Source organism: Malania oleifera, chromosome 13, assembly GCF_029873635.1.
Source record: "Malania oleifera isolate guangnan ecotype guangnan chromosome 13, ASM2987363v1, whole genome shotgun sequence".
Lineage (NCBI taxonomy): Eukaryota > Viridiplantae > Streptophyta > Magnoliopsida > Santalales > Ximeniaceae > Malania > Malania oleifera.
In genome coordinates this window covers 14676527-14698584 of record NC_080429.1, presented here as the reverse complement: position 1 = coordinate 14698584, position 22058 = coordinate 14676527, and the positions used below count along the sequence as shown (strand labels likewise).

General features: G+C 37.5%; 2 protein-coding genes across 3 annotated transcripts; both read left to right on the top strand.

Moving 5' to 3' along the window:
• Positions 1-10284: 10284 nt before the first annotated feature.
• LOC131146532 (calcium-dependent protein kinase 26-like) lies at positions 10285-14208 on the top strand. 2 transcript variants are annotated; one of them, XM_058096169.1, is made up of 5 exons: positions 10285-10614; positions 11147-12081; positions 12198-12494; positions 13114-13524; positions 13607-14208. In XM_058096169.1, exons 2-5 carry the CDS (start codon positions 11490-11492, stop codon positions 13870-13872), a joined length of 1566 nt encoding a protein of 521 aa, XP_057952152.1. In that variant the 5' UTR covers positions 10285-10614; positions 11147-11489; the 3' UTR covers positions 13873-14208. The 2 variants fall into 2 exon arrangements, with proteins under 2 accessions (XP_057952152.1, XP_057952151.1); XM_058096168.1 differs by having other exon boundaries at positions 10362-10725.
• A 5694-nt stretch (positions 14209-19902) lies between these two features.
• LOC131146790 (uncharacterized) lies at positions 19903-21145 on the top strand. The gene is made up of 2 exons (XM_058096576.1): positions 19903-20406; positions 20773-21145. Exons 1-2 carry the CDS (start codon positions 19948-19950, stop codon positions 21046-21048), a joined length of 735 nt encoding a protein of 244 aa, XP_057952559.1. The 5' UTR covers positions 19903-19947; the 3' UTR covers positions 21049-21145.
• Positions 21146-22058: the final 913 nt, after the last annotated feature.

Below are 22058 nucleotides of genomic sequence, written 5' to 3'. Positions count from 1 at the left end.
GGATTTTATCACTTGTACTGTATTTACTTATTTAGTTATACATGATTTTATGAAAACAGATTTTCATAATATTGTAGCTCATTTTTCACACACTAGTAATAGCATATTTCGTCTTACTGAGTATTGGCTCATTCCAGTGTTGAATCATTTTTCAGGTGATCCAAGTAGGCGAGCAAACCAGGCTCGCAGATAGAAGGGCCACAGTACTGCCCTGTCAGTAGAGAGTGAGTATATTTTTGGGAGTGTTTTTGTATTGCTCGCACCAGTTGAGAATATTTTAGGAACAGTGATATATGTATATTTTTGGAAACCTATTAGCACTCTGGTATTGTGTATAATTATATATGGATATGTTTATTTGATTTATGCTTCTCACTACTTAGGCTAATGATTGGGTTTACCCCAGTATGGTATCAGAGCAAATGTCATAGTATAAAATAAAATAAAAACATAAAAATTAAGCAGGTCGTTACAGTTTGGTATCAGAGCCTAGGTTACTAGGTTCTATAGACTTTAGAGTGCAGCAGAAGTAATACCAGAGTATAGGAAAGATTTTGAGGTTTGTACTGTGGTCTGGGCACAGGACTACTGTGGTGGTTTCTGTGTTTTTCCTGGGGTGACGATTTCAGGAAAATCATAGTAAACTATTGTCGGGTCGTGTGTCTAGGTGACAGAACTAGATATTGAGTTAAGGTCAAGGAAGGTAATTAATTTTGAATTAGTATAGGATAGGTCTATATAGGAGATAAAGTACTTAAGTGTGTTTCTTGTTTTCAAGATGGACACAGGAAACAGTGGCACGAACGCAGGGGAGGACAGGCCAAGACCTTCCAGCATAGGTGGAGGAGACACAGATGTTGTACTGTGTAGTGTCACTCAGCAGGTGATGGCTGAGATGGCCAGGAGTTCTGGGGAGCGTTGCTGTTCGATTGAGCAGTTTACGCATATGAAGCCCCCATCCTTTACCGAAGGAGATGACCTGATTGTAACTGAGAATTAGGTCCAGGATATCGAAGGGACACTGGCTGTGCTTCCATGTACGGATGAACAGAAGGTAGCATTTGCAGCATTTAAGTTGACAGGGAAGGCGAAGCGCTGGTGGAGAGCAGCGCGACTGATAGAGGAGCAGAGGACAGTTCCAGTGCCAGTGACTTGGGATTGATTCAAGGAGTTGTTCTTCAAATGGTATTTCCCTGCTATCGTTTAGAGCGCGAAGGCAACAGAGTTTATGCATCCAGTATAGGGACAGATGACTGTATCTCAGTACACGGCTCGGTTTGTCGAGTTGTCACGTTTTGCTCTGCATCTAGCACCTGATGAAGAGAAAAAGGCAAAGAAGTTTGAAGAGGGACTGAGGCAGAACTTGTTTGAGCAGGTGATTGGTTTCAGGGCTCAGACATTCACAGAGGTTGTAGATAAAGCTGCGATCATTGAGAGTGGTATACAGAGGGGTGTAGCAACTCAGAGTCAGAGGAAGAGACCTGCGCCTCATGGTTTTCAAGCTAGCACCAGTAGGGGTCCATGGAGAGGAGGTCGCGATAGGGGAGACCAAAGGCAGATGGCAGGACCTCGTGGGAATCAGGGTGCGCCGACTTACCCGGTATGTCAGACGTGCGGGAGACATCATTTGGGGGAGTGTCAGGTAGGCAGAGGTCTATGTTATCATTGTGGGAGACCCGGCCACATGGTACATGAATGCCCAGTTCAGCCAGACCAGGTCCCAGCTCCCAGACCCTATCAGGGAGGACATCAGGCAGCTCAGGGAGGATACTAGGTACCTCATGGTGGCCAGCAAAGGAATGTGGCCCCAGCACGAGTATACGCCCTGACGCTGGGTGATGCAGAGGTTGCTACGGATGTGGTGACATGTACATTTACTGTTTCATCATATCCAGTTATTGTTCTTTTTGACTCGGGTGCTACTCATTCTTTCATTTCTGCATCTTATGTTAAATTATCTAAGAGTGAGACCTAGTCATTAGATATAGCGCTGTCAGTAGCTACACCATCATTATCAGTGATCAGATGTCAGAGGGTACTTAGAGGTTATTCGATATAAATTCAGGGAAGAGTACTACCAGCAGATCTGATTGTGTTTGATATGTGTGGGTTCAATATAATACTGGGTATGGACTGGTTGGCTGCCAATCACACTAGCATTGATTGTTGTCAGAAAGAAGTAATTTTTAGACCTCCTGGAAAGCAGGAATTCATATTCGTTGGTTCACAGGTACATGCTCCAACGCAGTTGGTATCTGCCATGCAGGTGAATAGATTACTCCTGGATGAAGGTCAAGGGTTTATAGCGTTTGTGAAAGAAGTAGCCGAAAATGAATTGAAGATTGACCGCACTCCAGTAGTACGAGAATTTCCAAATGTTTTTCTAAAGGAGTTACCTGGATTGCCTCCTGTACGCGAGGTGGATTTTCCTATAGATGTACCTCCAGGGACTGCACCGATCTCTAAGGTCTTGTATCGTATGGCTTCAGCTGAGTTGGGAGAATTAAAGAAACAGTTGCAAGATTTGCTGAAAAAGGGGTTTATACGACCCAATGTATCGTCGTGGGGAGCTCTAGTGTTGTTCGTAAAGAAGAAAGACGGGTCTTTGGGGATGTGTATGGACTACAGAGCAATCAACAAGGTTACCATTAAGAATAAATATCCTCTACCTCATATAGACGATTTGTTTGATCAGCTCTAGAGTACATGGGTATATTACAAGATTAATCTCAGATCCGGGTATCATCAAGTGAGAGTAAAAACAGAGGACGTCGTGAAGACAGCCTTCAGGACTAGGTATAGGCACTACGAATTCCTCGTTATGCCTTTTGGTTTGACGAATGCCCCAGTCGTGTTCATGGATTTGGTGAATAGATTTTTTCACCAGTATCTAGATTAGTTTGTAGTAGTTTTCATTGATGATATACTGGTGTACTCGAAGAGTTTTGAGGAGCATGAGGTGCATTTGGGGCAGGTGTTACAGACTCTTAGGGAGGAGAAGCTTTATGCCAAGTTTAGCAAGTATGAGTTCTGGCTTGAGAAGGTAGCATTTTTTGGCCACGTGATCTCAGGGGACGGTATTTCAACGGATCCCAGTAAGATCGATGCGGTGGTAAGTTGGGCTAGGCCGAGGAATGTGCAAGAAGTTAGGAGTTTCTTAGGACTGGTAGGTTATTACCGTCATTTTGTTGAGGGGTTTTCGGCTTGGTTAGGACCACTCACACGATTGACTAGGAAAAATGCCAGATTTGTGTGGGATAAAGAATGTGAGTAGAGCTTCCAGAAATTAAAGCAGCAGCTCGTCACTGCACCAGTACTGACGATTCCATCGAGAGGTGATGGTTATGTTATCTACAGTGATGCGTCATTGAAAGAGCTTGGTTGTGTACTGATGCAGCATGGTAGAGTGGTGGTGTATGCATCCATACAATTGAAAGAATATGAAAAGAACTATCTTACTCATGATCTGGAATCGGCTGCGGTTGTACATGCACTAAAGATTTGGAGGCATTATTTATATGGTGAGAGGTGTGAGATATTTTTTGATCATAAAAGCCTAAAGTATTTCTTCACACAGAAAGAGTTGAATATGAGGCAGAGAAGGTGGTTGGAACTCATTAAGGATTACGACTGCACCATCAGTTATCACCCAGGTAAAGCAAATGTTTGCATTAAGCCGTAAATCAGGAGACACAGCACAACTAGCAGCAGTAGTTTAGCATCCGATTTAGATGGACTTAGAAAGACTCAGTGTGGAATTAGTGGAAGATGATCCTCAAGAGCTTATTGAGAGTTTGGTCGTACAGCCCACATTATATGAAAAGATGAAAGTAGCTCAGAGGGATAATCCGGAATTAGCAGAAGTAATTGCCAAAGTACAAGATGGTCAGGGGGAAGAATTCAACATTTTTGATGATGGGGCTTTGAGATTTTGCACCAAATTGTGTGTGCCTGTAGATGACAGCATCAGGAGGACAATTCTAGAGGAGGCACACAGATCTCTATACACTATTCATCTTGGCAGTATGAAAATGTATAGGGATCTACGAGATTATTTCTGGTGGAGTGGCATGAAGAGAGAAATAGCAGAATTTGTGCAGCAGTGTTTGACGTGCCAGTAGGTTAAGGCTAAGCACTAGAGATCGGCTGGTCAATTGCAGCCATTATTCATTCCTGAGTGGAAGTGAGACCATGTATCCATGGATTTTGTTACTGGCCTGCCACCGGCGCCACATGGTCAGAATGTCATCTGGGTAATAGTAGATAGATTTACGAAGACAGTGCACTTTTTGCCTATTAAAATTAGCTACCCTATGAACTGATTAGTAGAGATATATATATAGGAGATTGTTCGACCCCACGGAGTGCCGGTATCCATAGTCTCGGACCATGATCCACGTTTTACATCACAGTTCTGAAGGAGTTTGCAAGAGGCATTGGGGACTCAGCCAGCATTTAGCACCGCTTTCCACCCTCAGACCGATGGTCAGACTGAGAGAACAATTTAGGTATTAGAAGATATGCTTTGTGCCTATGTGCTAGACTTTGGAGGTAGCTAGATTCAATTTTTGCCGCTAGTTGAATTTGCTTATAATAACAGTTATCAGACTAGTATCGACATGGCACCCTACGAGGCATTATATGGTAGGAGATGCCGATCTCCTCTTTTCTAGGATGAAGTAGGTGAAAGGCGAGTTTTGGGTCCAGAAATAATTTAGCAAACGTGTGATAAAGTCTGACTTTTTCGAGATAGGATTAGTGCAACACAGAATCGGCAGAAAAGCTATGCAAATACTCGCCGCCGGAAACTAGAATTTGAAGTGGGTGATCATGTATTTCTGAGAATAACTCCACTGAAGGGGATCTTGAGATTTGGGAAGAAGTGTAAGTTGAGCCATAGGTTTATTGGCCCATTTGAGATACTTGAGAAGATTGGGTCAGTAGCCTATCGGCTAGCTTTACCGCCATCTCTATTTTGAGTTCATGACATATTTCATGTTTCTATGTTAAGGAAATACGTCTGAAATCCTTCCCATATCATCAGCCATACGGAACTGGAAGTCAATGAGGCTTTAGCATATGAAGAAGCTCCAGTACAAATTTTAGATAGAAAAGAACAAGAATTGCGCAACAAAAGGATACCACTAATAAAAGTTCTATGGAGAAACCACGCAATTGAAGAAACCTCATGGGAGCTTGAAGGTGAAATCAGATGGAAATACCCCCATTTATTCGATGAATTATAGTATTAATGTATATGCTAAGATGGTAATTTTATTTTGTTGAGTCTAGTGTAATTGTAATGTAGAACATAGGTTAGGTAGTATTTTGGTTTTGGAGAAATTTTCTTTTATGGTTGTAATCTCCCAAAACTACTTATTTAACCACGGTATTCCTCCGCCATAAGTGAGGGCAGGTCATAAAATAAGTAGACTTTTTTCCTTTACTGAATGATGGAGAGTATAGATAAAGATATAGATAGTAAATTTCAAGGAAGAAATTTTATAAGGAGGGGAGAATGTAGTGACCCGAAGAATAATAGTATTTAAATAATAATGAGGGAGAGAAATGGAAATAGAAATAGAAGGAGGTAGTAGGCTTCTTCGACGAAGGTCTTCAGGATCTCGTCGACGAGAAAATACCGAGAGAAGGATTTGGGCTACTCTGAATTTTGTCGACGAAGGGTAAGGTTCGTCGATGAATTTACTGAAGAACTCATCGACGAGGTGACGTATCTCGTCGACGAATCTGACCCTATAAATAGTGAAAGCTCATATTTTTATCATATTTTCAGTGCTCTCTCTCTCTCTCTCTCCTTTCTCTCTTCCACGGTCTCTCTCCCTTCTCTCTTCGATTTCGACCCCTCTAGTTGCTGGATCGACGATCCGAAGCCACCACGACGCTCTTGGCGAAGTTCTCTGCAAATCTGCCGGAGCGGATCATTGGTGAAACGAAGTTGGAATTCATCTCAAATCTAGGGTAAGACCTTTTATTTAGAATTTGACTTTCGGACAGTTGTAGGAAATGCTATAGACGTAGAAATAGTGATGTTTTGTTCTGAGATTTATGATTTTCAGGGTGTTGAGTGTAGAGCCCTGCGGGTGTTAGGCCAGTATACCATAGGGGCTTTCCAGTAGACAGGTAAGGGAAATATGCTATGCTAGGTAATTTTAAAATATTATACAGTTTATTAAATTATGAAAATTATGTATTAAAGTATGGTGTGGCTTGAGAATATGAATCTAGTACGGAGATATGTTTTACGAATTTCAATACCATGATTTTACGAATTCTAGTACCATGATTATACGAATCTCAGTACCATGATTATATGAATTTTAGTTCTATGATTATGCAGTTTTTAGTGTTATGATTATACAATTCTCAATACTATCACGTATGGATTACAGTTACAGTTTATTCAGTATCATGGTTATTACAGTTATTTCAATGGTAAATCAGATAGTTGTATATAGAGATATATTATATAGTATCAGACCCTGTTGGACCATACAGTAGAGCACGGTACCGTTGCTACAAATATTTATGTTATGAGTGCAACCACCTATTTAGATAATACGTGGTAGTAGGTTGATCATCTAGGCCCTTGATGTGGACAAGCTCCCCATCAGATATGGGTTGAGGTGGGCAGATTAGACCGATGGAGTATAGTGATTTACCCTGGTCGGCCAGCTAGTGTAGATCCCGCCTACGGGCCACACAACCCTGTCATAAGGGGTTAAATCATGACACATAGTTGTCCACAGGAAAAGTTTTCAGTTACTATTACGTATATACAGATTTACAGAAATAGGGAACATACTTATGTACACTAGAAGTATTTTGAATAGTAACCTACAATACTGTTATGTTAAACAACATGGAAAGGGTGGTGGATTTTATCACTTGTACTGTATTTACTTATTCAGTTATACATGATTTTATGAAAACAGATTTTCATAATATTGTAGCTCATTTTTCACACACTAGTAATAGCATATTTTGTCTTACTGAGCGTTGGCTCATCCCAGTGTTGAATCATTTTTCAGGTGATCCAGGTAGGCGAGCAGACTAGGCTCGCAGATAGAGGGGCCACAGTACTGCCCTGTCAGTAGAGAGTGAGTATATTTTTGAGAGTGTTTTTGTATAGCCCTCACTAGTCGAGGATATTTTGGGAACAGTGATATATTATATTTTGGGAAACCTGTTAGCACTCTAGTATTGTATATAATTATATATGGATATGTTTATTTGATTTATGCTTCTCGCTGCTTAGGCTAATGATTGGGTTTACCCCAGTATGGTATCAGAGCATGTAGAATGTCATAATATAAAATAAAATAAAAACATGGAAATTAAGCAGATCGTTACAGATTGTATTTTGGTTTAGCTTATTTGAATCATGTATTATACTTAGACGAAAGTCTTTTCTGGAGGATTGTAATAATAGGATTTATCCTATGTCTGGATTTATATACTTGTGGATGTATTAGTAAGTTCTAGTATAAGTCTAGTAGGAATCTCAATGAATGGTTATGTTTTTTTGCGACATTTACTTTGTAATTATGTATGGTTTACACCCATAGGTCCCTATTTAGGGCGGGTTGTCTATGTATCTTGAACAGGTACAGGTATTTTGGTATAAATGAGTGACACCTGGGTCCGTATAAAGGGCTGGGTCGTTACAACTACGCTCCAAGTCCCTCTAGCAACTAAGACATGTGCCCTGCAAGACCTGAAACAAAGGTTGTATGTTGGGGTGAGACACTTCTCAGTAAGGTGGAAGATATTACATCAGTGTGTGACAACATGTGTTTAAACTAGTAGAAAGTAATTACATATTTAAAGCATTCTCAATCCTGTAATATAGGAGATATATATAGATATAGTTCCTATAATAAAGAGTTTAGCAGCATAACAAGCGAGAGTTTCCGAGGTTAGGGTAGGGTATAGGCCCATACATTGTACAATCCCTTCGCCCGGTACTCAAACCTGTGACTTTGCCCGTTTTGTCTTTAAATCATGTATATGCATATTTAGAATACCGTCTAGCTTAGAAACAATCATAACTAATGCCAACACTACCCCTTGGCGCGGGTTGTGCGATCATAAGACCTGAACCAGCCCTACCTTGTGCAGGCACTGTCAGGCATTATACATGTTATAGTCCGACTGAATCTAATCCACCAGTGGCCACACCTACCCAGTCAACTATCTCTGTACCCACATTGAAAAACAGATGTGTGGTTGCACTGTGCCTGAATTATAGCAACGGTACCGCGCTTAAACTTTTTAAGGCTTCATATAATATTGAGCTTTTTAAGGCTCTCATAGTAACAAACTACGGTCCCAATATCATATATACAATTTATAATAAGACAAATTAACTTGTTTCCAATTCATAAATCACCTGTACAGTTCCAGTATTTTCACAAACTCATTCATTCATACTATGGTTTCAACCGGCACACACACTCTCGGTTTAGCCCTTTTTCATATATAGAGCTCGGTATCTAACCGGCACCTGTTTTCCACATTTTCTAATGACAATTTGGAACTTCAGTTCCCATAGTTCATATATGTATTAATCAGTTCCACATATTCCATTCCATAACATTTGTCATACTCATTTGGGTAAAAACAGATCATACATAGTATATAGTTCGAAAAACATTATTTAAACAAAAAACAAGGGTTCCAAGCATCTCCTACGTTAAGTTTAATACAAATAAAGAAGTTTTGAAAAGTTTGGAGATCATATGCCAAAACCCGACTTTTTACCAAAACCATAAAATTGTAAAACCGACATTTTTACCTTGTGAAACTTTGCAAATAAGCAGTCATATCGTATATATAAACATAAGCTAACTTTTTAGCGGTTTAGTTTTCTAAAAACAAAAATACTGATGTAAAAAAATCCCCTTACCTTTCCTCGAACATTGAAACACAAACTATACGACTCCAAAATAGTGAACCGAGTTCCCAAAACCTAAAAACCAAAGAACAATACTTCAACAAAATTTTATTTACTATAGATCTGCCAAACCAAAAATGAACTTAGACCCCTATCTTAATTTTGGGATTAAACCCGGGATTCCTTAAAATGAAGATCCGATCTGCTACAATCGTAGAGGTTTTGCCCCTGATCCACGTAGTGACGTCGGATTATTGATTCGGGTAATAAACGGCTCGAGATCCTAGAGAGAGAGAGAGAGGATTTTGAGTTTCTTAACCATGAAGCAATGAATAAGATATTTATAATTTAGTTGACCTGACCATACTTATCGACGAAGTGGAGCGCTCGTCGATGAGCAGAAGAAGGACGTTCGTCGACGACAGAGTTGGCCTCGTCGACGAGCCCCATAAGAGACTTCGTCGACAAGAGAAGGAGCCTCGTCGACGATCCCTACTGTTTTCACATTTTTAAATTCCTTCCCCTTTTCGTATTTGTTTAATCCACATTTCTCAGGTCGAGTCCTTACATATGTGGCTCATATATTGAGTGGAATGCATATATAAGGAGAAAACATGGTAGAAAATCAAGATGTTGGGGTATAGTAAAGGAAACTGACGATGGTTTGGCCCATAATTTCTTAGTTTTGCTCTCTGCCTAAAACTGTTGACGGTATGCTTCAAACCATCGACGGTTTGGCTCGTAACCTAGCATTTTTTTTTTTCAAATTTTGAATAAAGGGACATTAAGTTGGTTGAGGTTTGGAGGGAAAGCTTTTGAAAACGTTATATATACATTGTTTTTGATGTATTTGTAAGGTTGTTCGTGTCCTTGACATAAGATAGTAAGAATCTTTGCCGATTGCACTCTCGTGGATGTAGGTATTACCGAACCACGTAATTCCTTGTGTTATTTTTATTATTTTCATTACAGTCAATGTAATTGTCAATTTTATATTATTCACTGTTTGATATTGCACTAGTGTGATTGCTTATTTTGTTGTGCATTTGATTTTTTACACTAGTTCCAAATTTTAGAAAATAGAACGAGAGATTTTGAGGTAGAGTTGGGAATTTGGGATGGGAATGTTATTTGGAATGTCACACTCTTATCCTTATCTTTAAAAACAAAATAAAATAAAATTAGATTAAATTTTCAATTGTGAAAGTAAATGCAGCCTACCAGCTTTGTGCTATTGGTGTTGCTTCTTTAAAAAAAAAATACTAAATAATAAAAAGAAAAGAAGGCTTTGGTAGTATTTAATAAAAATGGAAAAAGACAAAAAAAGAAAAAACCAATAAAGGGAATATCTTGTTGGAGAGCGCGTGGGGGCAGGGCTTCAAAGCGAGTAGCCGTTCTGCAAGGCGTACTAGAATAAACAGAAAACAAACTAAAAATAGAAATTGTTTTTGAGCTTGCGGGAATTGATGTCCGAGGGAGCTTTTATTTTGAAAAACCAGAAGCAACCAAACCAAACCCCCTACAGCCCAGCATTCTGATTAAGGAGTGGTGTGCTGCTGTGGGAGACCAGCAGAGCCCACAGGTCTCTGGAGGAGGAGGACCTGCCCCGCCGTCCCCCAACGGCCTTCTTCTACCTTGGCCCCCTCTTCCTCCTCCGCAGTCCAAACCTCTCCTCTCTCTCTCTCTCTCCCCAACTCCAGGTCTCTCTCTCTTTCTGTGCTTGTGGGAATGTAGGGTTTTACATGTTGACCTTATAATCTGTTTTGCTGAAAGATTTGGATCTGGGTCGCGTTGTTTCAGCCAAATCTCTGGTGGGTTTGTCTTGAAATTGTTCAATGTTTGCTTGTGTAGGGTTTTTCAGCTAATTGGCATCTGTGGTTTTCTCGTTTGGAGATGATCTAGGTTATTCCTGTTGTTTTGGGATTTGGGACGAGTAGGGTTTGTGATTCCGTGGATCGTTTCCACAAAGATTTTCCTTTTTTAAACTTCAAATTTGCCACTTTTTCCCCCTACTCTTGTGAGATTTTGGTGGAACAAAGGTGATTGTGTTTGTATGTTTAACTTGAGTCCTGTAATTGACTTTATTTGAAGCTTTCTTGGTCGTTCGAATAATTTTTTTGCAGCTATGATGTTTTAGAAAATTCGTCTGAAGTCATTGTTTCTGCTGCTATTCTAATTAAATTCTGAATATTTGAAATCCGCCTGAGTGTGAACATTTTGATTATGTTTCAGATCAGCAGATGGGATTGAGGAAATTCTCGGCTTGGTTGGGGCTCGAGACTTCTTGTTCCAGCGTTTGTGGTCAAGTAACCCTATAGTACGGATTCATCGTATGCTTCACGACTGGTGTCGATGTCAGCGTTCAACTACTAGCCATGCGAAGCTTCTTTCAGTAAATTGACCTGACGCAAGAAAAACAAATCAAAAAATTGACTTTAGAACATCTTGTTCCCATTTATTAGAAAAGGGTTTTGGATAAGAGAAATTAGAAATTGTCAGAGGCCAGAAAATCCTTACCTGGGGTCTTGATTGATCGGTGTGTGCTCTCGGATCAACTGGGTTTCGAAAATTTGGTATGGCTGTTGCCAAGAGCAACAGCAGCAGCAGCAAATCATTGATCCACCCATGCAATTGTTACAGAGTTGCGAGCTTGAATGAAACCATTTTGGACTCGAACCAGACTTCAAATTTAAAAGATCGGTATGTTCTTGGAGAGCAGTTGGGTTGGGGGCAGTTTGGAATTATCAGGGAATGCTCTGATAAATTTACAGGAGAAGTATTGGCATGCAAATCAATTGCTAAAGATAGATTGGTGACCCTAGATGATGTGCAGAGTGTGAAGCTTGAGATTGAAATAATGACTAGGTTATCTGGGCATCCAAACGTAGTAGATCTCAAAGCGGTTTATGAGGAGGAAGATTATGTTCATTTGGTGATGGAGCTGTGTGCTGGAGGGGAGCTTTTTGACCAGTTGGAGAAGCACGGGAGATTCTATGAGTCGGAGGCTCGGGTTCTTTTCAGGCATTTGATGCAAGTGGTGATGTATTGTCACGACAATGGTGTTGTTCATAGAGACTTGAAACCGGAAAACATCCTGTTGGCTACAAAAGCCTCCTCATCTCCAATCAAATTGGCTGATTTTGGACTGGCAACATACATCAAACCTGGTAGAGTCAAGTGATTCTTCGTTCACCTCTTCTGATTGATGGATTTGTAGTCTTGTTTGATAATTTTAAAGTCTGAATTACTTAATTTTAATACTGTTTGGACTCTCTTTAAACAGGACAGAGTTTACATGGGACTGTTGGGAGTCCATTTTATATAGCTCCTGAGGTATTGGCTGGGGGCTATAACCAGGCTGCTGATGTGTGGAGTGCGGGGGTTATTCTTTATATTCTTCTGAGTGGGATGCCACCATTTTGGGGGAAGACCAAGTCTCGGATCTTTGATGCTGTTAGGGCAGCTGATCTGCAGTTCCCGTCAGATCCTTGGGATCGTATATCTGAATCTGCCAAGAATTTAATTAGGGGAATGCTTTGTACAGATCGCTCACAAAGGCTCACAGCTCAGCAGGTTCTAGGTAGGTTGATCATCCACTGTTTCTTTTCTTGAAAAGCTTGTATAACGTTAGAATCAAAAAGTCTAGTTTGGATCTTGATTCGGTATATTGTGATTGAGGATGTTGTATGGGGCATACAAAATGAAATTGGAACAATTGACAACATCCCATGCAGGGAAAAAATTGAAGAGCAAGCATCCCTAAAATGTGTGCGCAATTAGATAGGAGGATATCAGTTCAAGCTGCATGTAATATTATACAGTGCACAAGAAAAGACTGTGACTAGAAATTGGGTTCAAAGCTTACCAATATGAATTTAATAGACAGCACTACATGAGGTCACTCATGATAAACCTCTTCCATGGTTGTTTTGCACAAGACAATGACATCAGATCAAGAAATCCAATTGTGTTTGCCACATCTCTAGTTGTACTTTTTTTTGTAGATGGTCATGGACAATGCTGTGTATTTAATGAACTCAATAATATCTCATATTTGCACCGTGATGGGTTCAATCCACAGAAACTTCATATGACTGAGCTAATGGCCGAATTATCTTATACATGTGCACGCGCGCACCTCATTCCTTATCTTTATACATTCCTCTTAAGAACTCGATTTTTTGGTTGTGCCTTTTCAGATCACCTCTGGATGCAGGGCCATGCACTGTTTCCTGAGGAACATTGCACACGTGATGGAAAAAGTTGTGGAGAATTACATTCAGGTGGAGGCACATTCTCAACCTCACTCATGTCTAGGAATGAGGACATCAGCTTTGGCATTGGTACACCGATGATTTGCGATTCCCAATCACCTTCATTCACATGCAGGTCATCATTTTCTTCCTTCCTGGTGGAACCATCAATGCCTTTCTTAGAATCTGGTGGGTTTTCTTTCCAAAGTGAAGGAGGATCAAATGGCCAGGAACTCTCTCCCCCTGTTCTCTCAATGCCAAGCTTTGCATTCTTTGGCCCTGATCCTGTGGCTGAGCAAGGGAATGAGCCACTGGATTTTGCAGCGAAGATATCAACAGCAGAGGCAATTCATGGAGGTAATTAAATTTTGAACTTTCTGAACTTTTCCTCTGAAAGTGCAATGTTATTTTGAAACTAATTTTCTGCTTTACCCTGCAGATTCGAGCTTGGGAAGACTGTTTATGTTGTCGGACAGCTCTTTATGCATTGGGGCTCGAGAAATTGAACCCAAGGGTGCTGAGGTTAAAAGGACTGGAGGAACAAGTGGATCTAAGATGTTGGGCATCCATGGGAAGAGGAATCGCACAATTGGCCTTGGTGAGGTCGATCAGCTCGATCTCATGGTGACTGAGTCAGTTATCCGTTGGGCATCATGCACGCATCTTCCTACTGCCCCTTCTCTGAGGTCTTCTCTTGTATGCTAGGAAATGCGGATGAGCTGATGGAATTAGATGAATTGGAGGATTCTATTGGGGGATCATGGTGCAGAATTCATGTACAAATCTAAAAATTTTTAGCTAACTTCTTGTTGAAGTAGGTTTCTCTTGTGCCTTTATGTTGGAGAATGCTGGTGCTCTGCACAGTGTCAGCTTTAGGCTTGCTTCAAATAGGGCGTGTGATGAGTGATGATGAATGATATCTTGTGATTTGAATATCATTTAGTTTTAGTTTGCCTACTACTAATGCAGCAAGAATAACAAATTGTAACTAATAGATCTTTGCCTCGTGTATAAAGTAGGTTAAGTTTTGATGGTTTTGAATTTTTGAAGCTGGACTTTCTCTAATCACTCGAAAGCAGGTTTAGTTTTCTGCTATGGAAAGTTTTTTCGAAGAATACTGGATTGGCCCTTTCACCACCTGATTCAGTCATGATGGGTTGAGTTTTGTGGCCCTCCTCTGCTTACTGAATCAGAGAGATTTTGAGTTATTCTCAACCATTATGCCAGCGTCTTTCTGAACACTCTGCTGTCCTGATACCAATGCCAATGCCACTACGCCGGCGTCACTTATTGCCATACATAACACACACACACAGCAAAAGTTTTTATTTCCAAAGATTATTGATGACCAACCTGAAATTTTGTCTAGTTCTTTAAAATTCAATTTGAATTTTTTTAAATTTATATATATACATATATATATATATATATATATTCAAATTTTAATGTTAAATTGAAACTAAAATGAATTTAAATAAAATAAATATTGCATTAAATTCTCTTTAAACTTATCTAAATCTAGATTTAATGTAAAAATTTATACCCTCAAACACATAAATTTAAATTCAATCTCCGAGCTTAACCTAAGCTTTCAAGAAAGCAAAATTTAAGAGGTTGGGGAAGGCAGTATTAATGATAGCAGGACTTAGGATAGATAGACGAGCAAAAGATTCAAGTGGACCCTTGTATGTTTACATGTAATGGGATGAAGAAAGTCTGAGGAGTGAAGGAACCATTCACCTGCATTAGCCTCTAAGGCCCCTACACTTGGTATTCCATTTCAATACGCGTGATAAGAATTAGTGGGCGGGGCCCTTCCAAGTAGATGGACATTCATTTCATGTCTAGTTACCCCCCCCCCCCCCCCAAAACTACCATAAGCCTCTTCTTTACATGGGATTCCCTATGAGAGAGAGAGAGAGAGAGAGAGAGAGAGAGAGAGAGAGAGAGAGAGAGATTGGGGTTTGGATTCTTGGAATCATTGTTCCAAACCCATTAGTTTTCTCTTAGTTTTATACATTTTCTTACTAATCAAACAAGGCCACAGAAGGGTCTCATGGGGTTCCAAGGGTGTATAGCATTATTTACCCATCTGGGATTCTGTTTGAGAGAGAGAGAGAGAGAGAGAGAGAGAGAGAGGGGGTTCGGGTTTTGAATTCTTGGAATCATAATTTCTGATACACCCAAAATTGATAGGTATGTCATAAGGGTTGATAGTTGTGAAACTAAAATTGAACAAAATTTGATGTCTCGTATAATCGCCTTCAGGTTATCCATAACCCCCAATGAGGTTATAAGAGCTACTATTGATATCCTGCATAACTGTCTTGAGTCACCCATAACCCCTCTAAGTATAATGATGAGTCACCCATAACACCCCTAAGCATGACACACTCATATATGTCAAGCTAAAAAGGAGCCTATCTTCACCACTTTATAAAGGAGATTTCAAGAGAAGATAAGTATTTTATTCTCACTCACTCTTCATTTACTGTTATAATATGTACCTTCAATTATCTAACTTAAACATCGAAGTGATCCCCAGAGTACACCCCGAGTTCTCTAAAACTCTAATCAATACGTTTTTCTCTTATTTTTATACAATTTTTTGGTAACCAAACAGGGGCAAGGAATGGTCTCAGGCCAAATTGGAGTTCCAAGTGTATATATATATAGCATTATTACCTGAGGGAGGGTGATTGGATTTTGAATTTTGGATTTTGGAATCATCACTCCAAAGTCCAAACCCATGATTTTTATCTTATTTTTCTACATCTTCTTGGTAACCAAACAAGGCCACAGAAGGGTCTCACCCACTCCAAATTGGAGTTCCAAGTGTGACAACATTATTGCCTGTCCGCTGAAGTCAAATGGCAAACTTCACTTTTTGCCAACAAAAACAATGAAATCCTTGTATTGTGTTAAGCCCACTGGTAAACAGACACGCAAAAACCTCCTCCTACAAACTTGATTGTTCTCAAAGAAAAATGTGCACGTTCACAGCCGCTCCGCTCACTTATGGATGACGGTTTTAAAAAGCTTCTTTCCCGAGAAAGTTTCAAGAAAGTGGGCTAGAAAATTTCTATTTTAAGGTTGGAGAGGTGTTGACTTTTAAAAGTTCAAAGTCAATATTTTGTTCAAAGTCAATATTTTGGAAGCCCGGACTTGGAAAATTTCTAGTGAGGCAGTCTCTAGGTTGACCACCAAGGTATCTCCCGTGGTCACATACCAAAATATATATATATATATATATATATATACCATTGCCAGGGAAGAAAAAAAGTCTTCAACTTGTATCAATAATCAAACTCGCAAAATAATAAATTTCCGTTTCTCTGTAAATCTTAAGGGGCTATTTGGTAAAATTGTTAAAAAATTTTAAAATAAAAATTATAAATAAAAATAAAAAATAAAAAATAAGAAGTAAAAAATTAAAATTCAAAATGAGCAACATATTCAATTAATATTTATAAAATTAAAAAAAATTAAAAAAATATGATCATATAAAAGCTTTTCCTCCCTCATTTTAAAAATAAAAATATGATTAAAAATAAAAATACAAAATTAAGACTAATTAAAAAATATTTAGTTTAATTATTATATTTCAAAACCCACTTTTTAGTACTACAAAAATAATTTTACGACAATTACAAATTAGTAAAAGTATTTTCAAATGTTTTTTATTATTTTAAAAAAATAAGCAATTTTACAGATATGTTCTTTTAATAATATTTCAAATTTACAAGGTCAATTTATTTTTATTTTAATTAAAAATTATGTATAAATGAATTATTAAATCCAAAAAAAAATGTTTTTGGATAGTAAAATATTTTATGCAAAAATAACTAAAAATTATAGACATAATTCTTTATTTTTATTTTATTTTTGATAATAGATGAAAATTAATAACATAAATAGAAGAGAAAAAAGTTGCGAAATAAATAATGCTTTGTCATAATTTATTTATTCACTATAAATAGAAAACTACTTATAATAAAAATAATATCAATTACATAAGTAGGATAAGAGTTTTTAGCCAAGCAACTCAAGTCTAATATATAAATAAATACACCCTGAAGTCTTAGGCCTTCAAAGGGGCACAATGATTTGAGTTTGAGACTTTCGTATTAAAGGTCTTGAGTTCTGGTAGGCCTACTATTCCCTTCCTTCGTGTAGCTCTAATTCCATAAGATTCCTAGTCGATCAACAAAATAAATAAATAAATAAATTTATACAATATTTAACCTTTGGTGTTAGGTCAAAAGAAGTATTTATTGTGATCTAATACAATAATTTTGTTTTATTCATTTATTTATTTTTATGCATTAGGGTTGTACAAGCAAATATTTTACTTTTCAAACATTCAGTTTAAATTTGTGTGGATTTGCATTGTAGTATGATTTTATATTAAGTTTTTTTTTAATCCACTCAAATTCAAGTTGAAGATTCAAACATATGAATAATAGTTTATATTCTTGAATTTGCACTACCTTGTTTTTATTTTGAAGATTTAATTTTTCAATCAAGTCATTCAATTATTTGTTAAATCATACCAAATTTGTCATCATATTTAAAATGTTGAAAGTGCTATTAATTTTTAAAATTTAAAAATTACAATAATGATTTATCATTAGCATAAAATATAAATATTGTTGGTCAGATAACTATCAATCCAATGTGAATTGTATTCATAACTAAATTTAATTTTAAAATTAATTTCAATCAAGCCACATCAATTCAAATAATAGAACACACAATATAAATGGAGTAAAAAAATAAAGAGGAAGGATAAGAGACGCACACTATATTATAATAGTCCAACTCTAACTTGAAACCTATAGACTTCTCAAAGCAATCATTTAAGTAGAAATTCACTTATAAGAAGCGATGATTTGAATTTTTCACTGTATCCATGTTCTTCACTACAATATCAATGCACTTACAACTATTAAAGTTTTCCATGAATTACCTAAGAGCCTTACAAACAATGTTCTCAACCTCAAACCACACAAAGGCTACTTGTCATAACCTCAAGAGTCAATTAAGATATGCTTAAGTAGTGTTTGAAAACACGGAATTTATGACTTAAATTTGAATTTATGTGAATTTAAAGAAATTCAATACAATCTTGTGTTATATGTTATCAAAATTCACATCTAAATCTACCCGAATCGAAAAACACAGAAAGACGCACATCAAGAGTTAAGGATTCAAAATCCACTTTTAGTATATGTTATAGATGATAATAATATATATTAACCCACTTTTAGTATATGTCTTGGATGATGATATTTATTCCGCTGAAAGATTACAAATCTCTTCACTTTCAAATCAACAAATGAAAGCAACCCTTCAAACAAAGAAATAACATTACGTTAATTAAAATCAAAGATCCTTGAGTTTACCCAATCTATTTAAAAGATTAAGGGAATATAAATTTGAACAAAATTTCATTTTATTGAATTTAAAAGTTTTACTTAATTTTCAAATCTAGAGCAGCTAAATTGAAAATCAATCGTACAACCAAATTATAAAAAAATTAAATATTCACATTATATATATAGATATATATATATATATATATGTGTGTGTGTGTGTGTGAGAGAGAGAGAGAGAGAGAGAGAGAGAGAGATCAAATATCAAATCAAGTTAAAATACATAACTTAGAATCACCAAAGGATATGGAATTTTAAATCCAAACTACATGAAACACACCATTTATTAAAACATAAATTAAATTCTTATTCAATAATAACATTTCGCATACACTCACATGCATAAAACAACTAAAATAATATTTTTTGAGTAAATAAATTAATTAAGAAGTACTAATACAAATTTTTTAATATCGAAAAAAAAATATGAAAACTTACGACTAACAAAAAAACCCTTTACCATCCTATCCTTAATTCATCATGTGAATTTATAGATAACAATATGTAGCTTGTATTATTTACACAAGTTATCTTTTTTTTTTTCTTGAAAGCTAAAAAGAGATTACACAGAAACAAACAACTACATGCATATAAACTTTCATGATTATTGATCATATTACAAATTAATCATCATAACTTGTGTAAATTAGGATAATTGTTAAGTTTTGAACTTTTTCAAACTAGGGGTTCAATATTCTGGATTATACACAATTAGAAGTAATCCACCTCCCATTCCATACTTCTTTCTATTCCCTATTGAGGTTCCAAAATTGTTTCCATAGGATACGAACAAAATGGAATATAATAGATTTAATCTTTATTATTTTACATTTTTGTCATATAAATACTCACTTCATTCAACTTAAAATTTATTCTATTCTTACCAATCAAACATTGACAACTTTATACCTTTAATATAAAAGCCTCAAACTCTACCCATTTTTTAAGAGACTAGTAAGCTATGAATGTCCCTACATTAGTTCTTGCAAGCAGCCGACCATGTCATTCATGAAATGTTACATTAAGTTTCAATGGCACTTTTCAAAATTTTGGAGACATTGTTAGGATTCAATTGTTATAATTGGACAAGTTAAATAGACTGATTGAAAAAAATTAAAGAAACGAGTATGAGGCAAAAATGGAGTAATATATTTTTCTTCTTACAATTGTCAGCTCCAGCCAGCTATTGCACAGAAGAACCATAACCCAGCCAGTCATCATATCATGATACAGATAAGGTCCAAACACAGACCAGCCTCATGTTCTTTTATGCCCAAAAAAAATATTCAAATCCAATTCTTCATTACCTTCGGCAGAGTTTGAGAAAAGCAAAGCTAAAAATCAAATGGGTTGTAAAGTAAGCCCTTCAACCCCCCCAATTCCCTGCAAATTTCTTGAGAGGACACCAAAGCTTCGAACTAGAATTGTTGCATTCTTTTCCCCTTCTTCCAGCCAAAGCCAACAAGGGGAACCTGTTTCCACAGCAACACCCCGTAGTCCAATCCAGCTGCAACCAAAAACTGATGTCCACAGTATAGTTAAATTTCAGAGTCTGGGAGCTTGCAAGCTCGGCATTTCCATGTACCCAGATTTTGAATATAATGCAGAAGGTGGAACTGGAATTGGGACTGCAACAGACGTATCAACCGATGAAATTTCCGTATGTTTTGACCTGAAAACACTGTATATTCCACCGCTGACGAGTGCGACAAGCAGGTTTCTGGGAGTGCCATTGCCTCCATTCCTGAGGGTTGATATAGTTCCAGAGCTCTTTCAAGGCAGCATCCACCAAGCATCTGGCAAGGTAGCCTATGTTCTACTTTTTGTGTTTAAATTTGTATTTCAAAAGCTGGTTAAAGATTTGAAGCCCCTCTTTGTCTTTCAACTTCTGGCTTGGTTTTTTGTTTCTCGTTTCATCATGAGTTGAGTTGTGTCGAAAAGACCTCTATAAGTTCTAAGTTTGAAATCCATATTTCCGGCAATCCAAGCACAGACCAATATTTTATTCAAAATCCAAGCTCTGGCTTTATATCTTCAAACCCATTGAAACAGCCGTGACAGGAACCCTAAGAAGTCAACAGAAAATCATGTTGGTGCTTGTGGTTCAATGCAAAAAATTTACTTATTGCTGATTTTTTTCTGGCTTTATCCTTCTTCCCCTTTTCTGTAGGTTGGTCTTGAATTCAAGGCTAAGTTTTGTTTCTCCGTCGGGAGCATTTACAGAGCCCCTCCCTTGCTAGTGGAGACTCTGTTGACATCCGAGGAGTCAAAGGGAACAATGAGAAGCGGAAGAGGCAAGAGGCTGGATGAAGCAGGGAACTGCAGGCTAGTTGGGGTAGCCGCTGTTGCCCCCATTGATGATTTATTCATGAACACCTTCCTTGGCCTTCCTACTGAGTGCCTCGCAAACCTGAATGCTATAATCTCCATTACTGATTCCTCTTGATACTACCTTAGGTGCTGTAAAATTTAACTGCTGGTTAGAAAATAGATTTTAAAGAAACAATTTATATTCATCAATAGAACCACAGCAGGTTCATAAATTCCAAGTCCAATTCAAAATCTGTTCCACATTGCATCAACCGAATGATAACCAGAATATGATGAGAATTTCACCTTCACGTGTCAAAACACAACCCTGCTAAGAACAACACTGCCTTTTGGTCGGTAGAAAACTAGATAATATTATCTACTTCTAGAGGTTGTTAAAAATGTTTATTAATTACATGATATTTGACGCTGTGCACAGCTCAACTCATGCTCAGTCAGATATATTGGAACAGCAAAACAATGTTGAGCTGAATAAAGGTACAATACAATACTTTATTTGTATTGGGTGCACAATATTTCATCTATAGAACAACCAGGAAGCTCTCAGCAGACAGCTTATAATTTCCCCAGAACTAGAACCCAATGCAAATGAAATACAATCGCATAGCTGTATATCTTCTATTTTTGGAGTCATCACTAGAAAGCTAATCAGAGATGGCAATGGATCCCTCTCATATAAAGTGTAAACAATACTAAGCAGTAAAGTAAAAGAATAGAACACAAAAATCAACTCTTCACCGGTGCTAATACAGCTTGAAAACAGAAGCCTTTATGAAAGCCCACAGTGGATGCCCAGTTGTCCACAGTTAGCCCTAGCCAATCTTCAAGCTCTTGAGGGAGTATGACAAAGGGATATCATAAATCCACAGATGCTCACAAGTCTATTCATAACAAAAGGTAATATGTACAGAAGTTGGCAAAAATTTAAAAGAATAATATAATTTAGCCTTAAATATTAACTGCCTGCAACCTCCATCAGATCCACATTCCCATCCCCTCAACACCCATAACCTATGTATTCACAAACAATAAGGGAAGAAACTGCAAACAAGGGTTGAAAGAGAGAGTCACTATCAGCCAAATGACTGAAGTTAGGATGCTAACTCATATTATAGCCTTTGCAGC